Source organism: Chelonoidis abingdonii, chromosome 10 (assembly GCF_003597395.2).
Source record: "Chelonoidis abingdonii isolate Lonesome George chromosome 10, CheloAbing_2.0, whole genome shotgun sequence".
Taxonomy (NCBI): Eukaryota; Metazoa; Chordata; order Testudines; family Testudinidae; genus Chelonoidis; species Chelonoidis abingdonii.
The window spans coordinates 41,277,253-41,288,398 of NC_133778.1; the positions used below are offsets into that span (position 1 = coordinate 41,277,253).

General features: G+C 43.3%; 1 protein-coding gene across 1 annotated transcript in view; it reads right to left on the reverse strand.

The window, feature by feature from the left end:
* MYO3B (myosin IIIB) overlaps window positions 1–11,146 on the reverse strand; it is a 297,957-nt gene that overhangs the window by 122,198 nt on the left and 164,613 nt on the right. The window contains exons 23-24 of the mRNA XM_032771086.2: window positions 6,177–6,254; window positions 1,621–1,826 (exon numbers count right to left, since the gene is read on the reverse strand). Of these exons, the coding sequence (XP_032626977.1) occupies window positions 1,621–1,826; window positions 6,177–6,254 (284 nt within the window). The remainder of the gene's footprint in view (window positions 1–1,620; window positions 1,827–6,176; window positions 6,255–11,146) is intronic.

Consider the following 11,146-nt stretch of genomic DNA (forward strand, 5'->3'; position numbering starts at 1 on the left):
TGACAGCTCGTGACCCCCCATGTATTAACCTCACTACCCTCGAGAGGTCCCAAACCCCAGTTTGAGAACCCTTGATCTAGCTGAATGAGCAATATCCACAAAGCCACTGCAATGTTGTCATGTGGCAGAAATCACCAATGGTGAAAAACATTTGATGGGGTGTGGTTAGCTTTTTGCCATTATTTGATTAGTGCTGTGCAGACAGCCTGAGACAAAGTCCTTGTCTACACTACGAAGTTTTGTTGGAAAAAATTATGATGCTTTTATTAAAGTGCTTTAATTAAAACTACTGTTGCATGTCCATACTAGGTCTTTGTGTCAGCAGAGTGCATCCAGACTAAGAGCTCTTGCATAGACACAGAGAGCAATGCACTAGCTATCTCACTCTGCAGCTGGCTGCAGGGTGCTTTGGGAAGGGTTTGCAATGCCCCATGGAGCAGGTACAGGGTCACATGATGCACGTTTCTCAATCTCATCCTTCCAGGGGCATCCTAGTAGATTGTCAGCCCCTTTTAAGCTGAAGTGTGTGTGGGGAGGGAAGGAGAGTGGTGTGTCTGGAGCAGGGGAGGCAGCAGGCTGCCCGACCTATCCAGAGGCAGGGGGAGTAGATACCCCCCCCATCAGCCCCCAGCTCTGCTCGGCACAGCAGTCTCTCCCAAAGCAGCCCGCTCTGCCTGCCTGCGGTTCTGTGATTCCCTCTGAGTTCTCCCACAGCCGCCTCAGCTGCCTGGAGCAGCATCCTAAGCAGCTCTGTGAGCCCTCCATGCTAAGGAATGTCAAAGCAGCACAGCACACCCTCACACACTCCCTGCAGCAGCAGCAGTCTGCCTGCTGCTGTGTTCCTAGTGCAGGGCAGAACAGGAGCATTCCACACTAATGATTTGCTCTTTGTCCCCCAAAGGGAGCAACAGGCTCAGCTGTTAGATACTTGGAGCTTTGTAAGTGGAGGGGCGCATGCCAGCAGAGATCAAAACAGTGAGCAAAGTGGTCATGGCAGGCATTGTGGGATACTGGTGGAAGCCAGTTCTGTTGACAAAACAAACAGCGGTGTCTACACCGACGCTTTATTGCTTTAACTTTGCTGCAAAAAGCTTTATGCCTCTCATTGAGGTGGTTTTCTTTTGCTGCCAAAAATAACTCTGTAGTGTGTACACCTCCCAGTTTGTTGGCAAAAGGCAGCTTTTGCCAACAAAACTTTGTAGTGTAGACAAGACTGAACACTCTGCTCTAAGAGATTTTGTATAAAGGTTTGTGTTAGTTTCATCTCTAACCATGTCTTTTTATAACGGTCAAAGGTGATTAATTTCTCTGTACTTGTAATACAAGTGTTCATTTACACGTGTCACAGGGACACATGATGGGGACATTTTTTCATATAGAGCATTAAGAGCTTGATTCTGGTCTCTCTTACACTGGTTTTATACCAGTGTAGCTTCATTGACCTCAGCGGGGTTATGCTGGTTTTCAGTGTTGTAACTGGGAGCAGAAACAGGCCCTAGGTGTACAAGCCAACATTTACTGAATCTTCTGCAACAAAACACACAGTGTGTCCAAGAACTCTCAGTGTACTGAATGGAGTCTTAAAGAGAGAATCATGTTACAAAAAGAGACCTGTTTTACCTTTTCACAAACTCTTCAAAAAGGATGCGGTGAGAATAACCTTGTTGACGTATCTTGACAGTTTCTAGAATTCCTGTGTACTGTAGCTGTACTAGAACTCTTTCTTGGGAAAATTTCCATGCCTTTTGGTCATCATTTGGTTTAATGCAGCGGACAAAATGAGGTTGTCCAACCACCATTTTGGATAAAAGATCCATTAGAGAATACTAGCAATGAAAGCAGAAAAACCATACAATTGACAAGAGACCCCAGTACAATTATTTTAAAGAAGCAATAAATATCTATAACTATATGTACGTCCCTGAAGATATCACATGGAAAGGCTGGGAAATTATTTTGTTTTTCTAAGAAAATGTTTTGATTAATTTTTTCTCATTTTCATTCAAGTTTTTCTTTGACTTTTTTCATTTTTACCTAAGTGTCAAACATCCAAAAACCAATCCCAACCCTACCCAGAGTTTTCAGATGCCACAAACAAAGAAAAACTAAATTATTTTAGCAATTATTGGAAACTGAAATTTGTTAGTTGTTTGAGGAACACACTAAAAATGTTGATGAAAATTGATTTTTGGTGCAAATTTCCATTTAGACATTTTCTGTTGAAAAATTCAATTTTTACAAACTTTTGACGAATTCTAACATCTACCATCATTGGCCAAGCAATATAACAAAGAACATACCAAATTTTATTAGAATGAAAAATATATTTAAGTAATTAAAATATCTGCTACTCATGGGTACTTCTATAACATGGGTACTGTTATAATCTGGCTGAGTATCCCATTGTCTGGTCACCAATCTGTCGCAAATGGATCCAATCACCGAATCCCATGCTAATCCAAGCCAGCTTGATCTGTATAGAGTCTAGTCACCGTTTCTAGTTCTGGGTCTACATGGCACATTCCCAGGATCAAACCTCTTGTTTGACAACCTTCTTCAGGATTTCTGTCCTGCACTCAGCTGGTCTAGACCTCAAAATCAGTGTCTCAGACCTCCTGAACACCACCCCCTCAGTATGCTTCCCCAGAGTTCCATCTAGGCCAGGGTGGGCAAAGCCTTTTGGCCCAAGGGTCACATCTGGGTATGGAAATTGTATGGCGGGCCCTGAATGCTCATGAAATTGGGGCTTGGGGTGAGGGAGAGGGTGAGGGCTCCGGCTGGGAGGGGTGGGCTCTGGGGTGGGGCTGGGCATGAGAGGTTGGAGATGCAGGAGGGTGCTCTGGGCTGGGACCAAGCAGTTTGGAAGGTAGGAGGGGGATCAGGGCTGGGGCAGGGGGTAGAATGTAGGAGGATGGTCAGGGGTGCAGACTCTGGGCAGCGCTTACCTCAAGAAGCTCCCGGCAGCAGCGGCATGCCACAGTTCCTTGCCAATGGGAGCTGTGGGGGCGGTGCTTGGGTCAGGGGCAGCATGCAGAGCAGCCTGGCCATGCCTCCGTGTAGGAGCTGGAGAGGGGACATACTGCTGCTTGTCGAAGCCACGCAGAGCAAGACAAGCCCTCGACACTGCTCCCCAGCTGGAGCACCGGAGTAGGGCAAGCTCCTGACCCTGCTCCCCAGCAGGAGCTCGAGGGCCAGATTAAAATGTCTGAAGAGCCGGATACGGCCCCCGGATTGTAGTTTGCCCACTCTTGATCTAGGCTGTGGCCAGTCTGGGCTTTTAGTTCAACCAATTCACGGACAATATAGCAGGCCAGCAAGGAACACAGGCTTAGCAAAGGAACTTCTTAACCACAGAAACTTTACCCTTAAAACATCTGAGAGTTACAGATGTTTGAAGACAGAAGTCTTGAGGTGCATCCTCCCCTGACCTGATCTCATCCCTTCTGTGAGTATGAGGTCTGTCAGTGGTGCAGGTTAGGCATTCAGTCCTGCTCTCATCCTCCTGCAAGTCTTTCCTACATGTGATGGGGGGTCAGCCCTCCCCTGCACAGAGCAACATCTTGCTCTTAAATAGGGTCTCTGTTTCTATGTCATGTGCTGACAGCTCAAGCCCTTGCCCACTGTGCTTGCCTGCCCCCATATTCACTGCCCCCACACCCTCAAGTCCCCGTATAGAAAAAATATTGGTTTAAGGTGTAGGGCAACAGTTGAGAGATGATCAAAGTTGAATGGCCCCAGTTTGCAGTCTTGATGGATTCTCAGTGATAGTTCTTCCTTCCTGGGCAGGGCAGCTGTCTGTAAAGCATTATGTTAGGCTGCCCTCAGGCAAGCTGAGCCACAGTTCAATACATAATACAAAATGGAGTTCACCACCCAGTATCATGTAATTTTGGGACTTTCAAACTACAGAAGCAGTGCTTTTGGAAAGGGCAATTTCATACCAATATTTCATACCGATTCCAATACTGATGCGCCATCTTGGCCCCTATTCACAAGGCACTTGATCATGTATTTTAACTGAGAGTTCCAGGGACTGCAATAAATATAGTCCCAGCAGCTACTCACATGTTTAAAATTACAGTCACATACTTAAAATACCTTGCCAAATCAGGCCCCAATAAAGAAAATCTTTAGAGAGTTTGATATGCTCAGACTACATATCCCAGGATACCTAGACAAGGTCTGGACCTATTATTGTGCTTGAAGTAAAAGTAACTAATAGTCTGGAGGTAAATCAATTATAATGATTTCTTTACTATGAAGCTTAATCTAAACTATACAATCAAGAGCTGGCAGAATACTGGAAAACATTTTTGATTTTCAAAAATACCGTATGCAAACTTAATAAGATTCCTGCCTCCTCATTAGTCACTATTTGAAAACACTCCTGTGAATGGATGTTATTCAGAGGTGAAAGTAAACCGGTCCAGTCCGGTAAGGCGTACCGCCAAGAGATGGTACATAGCCAACTGTACCGGAAGGGGGCAGCTTCCCCAGGCCAGCAATTTAAAAAGGCCCTGGCCCTTTAAATCACTGCCAGAGCCCCAGGGTAGTGGTGGCAGCCAGGAGCCCCAGGGCCCTGTTGGCGATTTAAAGGGCATGGGGCTCCCAGCAGCAGCAGCTAGAGCCCCTGGCACTTTAAATCACCATGAGAGCCCCTCTGCTGGAACCCTGGGGTAGCGGCAGCAGCCAGACCCCCAGGCCCTTTAAATCATTGCCAGAGCCCTGGGGCTCCTGGCCACTGCTGATACCGATACCATTGGACTTTAGTGGTGATTTAAAGGGCCCGGGGCTCCCAGCCACTGCTACTGTAGCCAGCGCCCTGGGCTCTTTAAATCACTACTGGAGACCCAGGGTAGCGGCGGCAATTTAAAGGGCCCGAGGATTTAAAGACCCCTTTCCTTCTGCCTGAAGCTCCTCCCCTTCTGATTGAGGGTCCCACGCCCCTTTTTTCAGGACCCTGGTCCTGCATACTCGAAAATCCCTTAAGTTGCTTTCACCTCGATGTTACTTAATTAATGTTGAAGAAACATCTGCCCTGTATGCAAATACCTATATTTACATGCAAACAAGTGTATTTGTGAATGAACAGTATTGGCATTTGGCTGTGGGCAAGAAGACAGTTAATTATGTTCCTGCTTTAAAGTTGTAGCCAGCCATTCAGGGAGCAGAAACAATAACATATTTCTTAGATAAACAATCACTCGTTCTAACAGTGAATAGTTGAATTGAACAGTTTCCAAACAACCCATAGGAAACAGTTTTTCCAAAACATCCAGCAAACAGTTTTGAACAACAAAGATGTCACTGAAATCAGGATCAGTTTGCAAAATATTTGTGAACACTATAAAGAGCAAAATCCTTGGGTACTGCCAGAATCCAAGGTGGCATAAAGCTTCCACTAGAATTGCCCTGATCCTGGTGCTGTGCTATATACTTCTTCCACTATATGCTGTGTTTCAGTAGCTTGGGAGCTGCTCTAGGCTATGCTGCCCTACAATGACCACATGAAACCAAAAAAATAACCCAGGATCAGCATATCTTAGGACTTTTCTGACCTGACTCCCTTTTAATAACCCCCCCCCCACCATTTCTGTACCAATTTGATTGTGATATATTCACCTGCACAGCCTATGTTAACTCAATCACAGAGTTATTACAGCCAGATTGACTACGTCTATCTTCTATAACGGTGCTTGCAAAAATGGATTGACTTTACTTATTTATTAACAGACATATGGCCAGTATTTTTAAAAAGTAGCTCACTTGCCACAAGCAAAGATGCAAGGACAATTGGGTATTTGCAGTTATAATATTTGTATGCACAAATACAACTGCACACTCAGTTTTGTGTGCTCAATTGGTCCTTAATTCTTGGGCCCCAGTGTTTTAGAGAGAGAATATTCAACTGCAGCTTGTTATGAAATCATAGACTGCAAGTCACTGTCTAGGCCCTAGATCCTAGTACCGGTAGATTTTTGGTCAGTTCTGAGAAGCACCATGGTCAAGTGACAAGAAAGAGCAAGAAAAAGAGTCAGAGTTCTATAAGTCTAGGGAGGCATCACAGTGGACGAAGGATACTCTCTTATCCACCACTCTCACTTAGCCGCACAAATGCTAGATTAATCATCCGTTCATGTAATCAAAATGCATTTTGTAAAGTTTACATTTTATACCCTAAAATAAGAAGCCACGGTTTGCCTCTTCATGTTGGTTGTTTCCTCTGGATGTCGCATCATCTCCATTGTGTCAATCTGGAAATATAAACTCAGACATCAGTACTGTTCTACAGACCTTCTTGGATCCCAAATCTGAGAGCAAAGTACAATATTTATCAAGATCATTCTTCAGTGTATATATACACATTATCAATAGTTCATTAGAGACTTATATTTACACAGGGCCAGCTCCCTAAGAGGTGCTGAACACTCAATTCTTACTGACTTCAGTAGGAATTGTGGGTGCTCTGCAGCTCTCAGGACTTGGCCTGCAGAATTTCAGTCTTGTTAATCCATTTGTTAGCACAGTCCTTCACAACAGAGAAGAGCCCAGACAATAATCTTTTATCCCCATCCCTCTTTGAGCATTGTCCGCTTTGATGCAATGGAACTTGGATCTGATTCACCATGGTTTGGATTTGGGTTTTGCAAACCCAAATCTTCTGATCTGAACCACTCAAATATTAATAATTCAGGTAAAATGGAACCCAGATCCACACAACTCCTTGTTTGGGTTGTACAAAACTAAAATCTGATACATTGCAGAAACAAAATCTGGTGTCTTCTGCCCTACTTTGTCCTGAGAGAATATAAAACAGTGACCATCTGAAGCATGTGCAAGCTACTTATTCTCCACAGGGTATCATTGGCACCTCTCAAGTGAGCACTACACTACAGTATAGAAACAAAGTACCAAACTACTAAAGTAGTGAGTAGAAAGCAGAGAAAACACTGGGAATCCATTCAGCAAATTTACTAAGAATTTGTGGATCTCTTATGTTTCCAAGAATTACTTAAAGTTGGTTTAAAAACTATTTTTTTAAAAAAAAAATAACCAAACACTAACGACGTTGAACATCTTGAAAGAAGGAAAGAAAGATTAGTACAATAGGTTCTTTGGTTCCAAGCTATGTATTGAATCATTTTATTATTTTTATTACTGTTTTATTATTTTTACCTCTTATTGTTATAGTTCCCTCCAAGATTTCCACCCATATACTCACTCCTGACAGTGCAATGCAGGCTGAAGTGCCATTCTTTGAAAACAAAGGTCCTTTCTTCCCAAATCTGCTGACTGTCTATACAGATATTAAAGATCTCCTAGTACTTGGTGAAACATACGGTATAAGCTCAGTGTACCAGCCAGCATTACTTCTTTCACTAAATTTTTTCTTATTTTCAAAGTTGTTTATGAGGTATAACAGACCACATCACAGCTGCTATGTTTGCCTTTGTATTACCAATATCCAATTTGTTACCTTGTAATATGCTTTGAGACAGCTCATGTCTGAAAGGTTCTACATAAAAAATCCACATAGGTATCACTCTTCTCTTCTATAAACTAAAATGCCAAGATTAGAATTTCAGTGAAATACAGTTTAACAACCTGTTTTTCCCTAACCACAGCCAAGGACTCATGCCTGTAAGTAGAACTACAGAGTATAAATAGCAATGACCAGGCAATTAGAATATTAGAACATAAGAACGGCTGTACCGGGTCAGACCAAAGGTCCATCTAGCCCAGTATCCTGTCTACCGACAGTGGCCAATGCCAGGTGCCCCAGAGGGAGTGAACCTAACAGGCAATGATCAAGTGATCTCTCTCCTGCCATCCATCTCCATCCTCTGACAAACAGAGGCTATGGACACCATTCCTTACTCATCCTGGCTAATGGCCATTAATGGACTTAACCACCATTAATTTATCCAGTTCTCTTTTAAACACTGTTATAGTCCTACCCCTTCACAACCTCCTCAGGTGAGGAGTTCCACAAGTTGACTATGCGCTGTGTGAAGAACTTCCTTGTATTTGTTTTAAACCTACTGCCTATTAAATTGCTAATTTTCAACGGACCCCATAAAGTACGGGTGACATCTCTCTGACCCCAATATTGATTACTCCTGTCTGATAGCTGGGTCTTGTCTCAACCCCCTTTCCTAAGCAACAAACTGTACTTCATCTATATCTTCCTGCCAGAACAAGGACTCCCTCCAATCCTGTTAATCCAGCTTTCACTAAATCATTACAGATCATTACAGATTGCTAAACATGTCTCACAGAGTCAGCGTCTCAGTTTTGGATTCTCTGCATGGTAACACAGCTCTTGGTCCACGGAGCAGTCACTAAAATACATTTGCCTTGAAAACTGATTTTAAAAAGAGTTCCCTCTCCAAACCACTGGGAGGGAAAAAAAATGGGAGGAAAAAAATCTGCCTGTTTTTAACACTTCCTGTAAATGAAATGAAATGTTGATGAAGGTCAGGAAGTAAACTGTAAAACAGCTGCCCTGTTTTTGTTATGCACAGAAAAATTACCACTGTCAGTTAATTAAATAGTATGTCGGAGATAATGAGGGCACAGATCACAGAAGTATTTGCCTACCCAGGGTTGGGATTGCTATTACAGTAAACGCTTTCTTATCTGACATGTTGGGGAAATGGGAGGTTCCAGTTAGTCAAAAATTCTGGTTAACTAAGAGTTATACTGTGCAGGAGGGGGCTGAGGGCTGGGGCACGGGAGGGGGTGCAGGGCACAGGCTCTGGGAGGTAGTTTGGGTGCCCAAGGAGGCTCGGGACAAGGGATTGGGGAGCAGAAGGGATTTTGGGATGCCAAATCCGGGGGGTGCTCACCTCGGATGGCTTCTAGCAAGGAGTGACTGCCTAGAAGCAGCAGGGATATGTCGCCCCTTGCTGAGAGCCATCCAAAGTGAGCGCTGCCCAGATCTGGACTCTTTGCAACTCTATTGAAGATTTGTATTGGGAGATATCAGAAATGCTGGTTTCTAGAGTGTTCTAGTTGGTAAAGTGCCGGATAACACTGCTTTTACTGTAATTACTCTCTGTGACTGTTCAGATGCCCAGCAATTCTATAAAAAGAACAGGAGTACTTGTGGCACCTTAGAGACTAAGTACTCCTGTTCTTTTTGCAGATACAGACTAACACGGCTGCTACTCTGAAACCAGCAATTCTATGTCTTACCCAGCTGAACCGCCATTGCTAATAATACCACCTTCTTGGCATTTCAGCATAGAACACAAAGTTAATTTAAGAGGGTAGATATGGATAGCAAGTATATTGTTCCTCGCACGTCTCAATTATACTGGTGATACAGCTGTTCTTATGAAAATCCAACCAGAATTTGTGAATGAAAATAACCAGGGTTACCAATCACAGGCAGATTGTGTTGCTCTATTACAGCTCAACAAAATTACACAAAACAACCAACACATGGCTTGCATGGAGCATTAACAACATTTTAATGCTAACTTGCTCTGTGGCAGTTTACCATCTGCTCTGAACAGGTGGCATTTGTATAAACTATGAATATTTGAACCAAATAATGCTGGTGTCAGCACAGGGGCTACATTTACTGGACTTTGCTTTGCAGATCATTTCCAAAGTTAAGACCACTCTTTTTAACTCTAAAAATAGTTGCAGAAAGATTATTGGTCTCAATAAAGTAACTGTGTGTCTTACCTTGAGGAGATATTTAGGAGACTGCATGCAAAATATAAAGGAAATGAAGCCCTAAGTAGTATTAGATCAAGACAACAGACTTTATATTGGGAAAGAAATCAAAAGAAAAGATTGGCTTTAGGATACAGATGGCACAAAGGCAACTAGATTTCATTAAAGGTGACAGTATGGTTTTGTAATCTGTAATGCTTTCCCTTGCCCAAAGTTGTGTGTGCATCTTATATCAATAGAGAAAAAGAGCTCTATGAAGTATGGTATTTATTTTTAAGTTGCTAAAGGAAAGACCCCGTAACATAGCACAGGAGAAATGCTTCATCAGCACAGACAACATCAAACGTTTCGGGAGGTCAGGTAATGACGTAAATATCAATGTTCTGATCAGAGCAGCATGGATGTCCATTGGAGGGACAGGGAAGAGTTTCAGAACTATTTTGGTCAGGCAACTATTTTGAGCATTCCTATCTGAACCACAGAATGAGGTCACATAGAAGACAGGACCACACTATTGAGCTCTGGCTGTTTAGGCAAAGGGGATAGGGAAAAGTTGCTACTATAATTAGTGTTACCGCTCAGAGGTGTAAGGATGCAGTGGTCTCTCTCAATAGTGATGTACCATAAAGGTCAGTACAACAAACAGGCTTCTGTTCCTACAGTCATTTTTATGTCTAAAGAGAATCCATCTTGAATGCCCAACTGGGTGTGCTGAGTCCAAAGGTGCTACTATAAGCAGGTAGACAGACACATTGGGCCAGATTCGCATTTACACTAAGCCTTCTTTATACTGCTCTGGCAATGTAAAAGTACCTTAAAGTTACATTTACACCCACTGAAGGGCACTTTACACTCTGACTGTAAATGATTATCACGCCCAAGGTCTGCAATGCCTGAGGAAAGGGCAGGTGTGAAGTTTACTTAAAGCCTTGCCTATACGGGAACATTATTTTAGTATAAACTAAAGTGTGAATTTAAGCCAGCATAGTCGTCCCACTGTTCAGATACCCTTATTACAGTATAAGAGTATGTCTACACTACGGGATTATTCCGATTTTACATAAACCGGTTTTGTAAAACGGATTGTATAAAGTCGAATGCACGCAGCCAAACTAAGCACATTAATTCGGCAGCGTGCGTCCACGTACTGAGGCTAGCGTCGATTTCCGGAGTGCTGCACTGTGAGTAGCTATCCCATAACTATCCCATAGTTCCCGCAGTCTCCCCCGCCCACTGGAATTCTGGGTTGAGATTCCAGTGCAAAAAAAGTGTTGCGGGTGATTCTGGGTAAATGTCGTCACTCAATCCTTCCTCCGTGAAAGCAACGGCAGACAATCATTTCGTGCCCTTTTTCCCTGCATTGCCCTGGCAGACGCCATAGCATGGCAACCATGGAGCCCATTTTGCCTTGTTGCTGTTACCATGTGTGTACTGGATGCTGCTGACAGACGCGGTACTG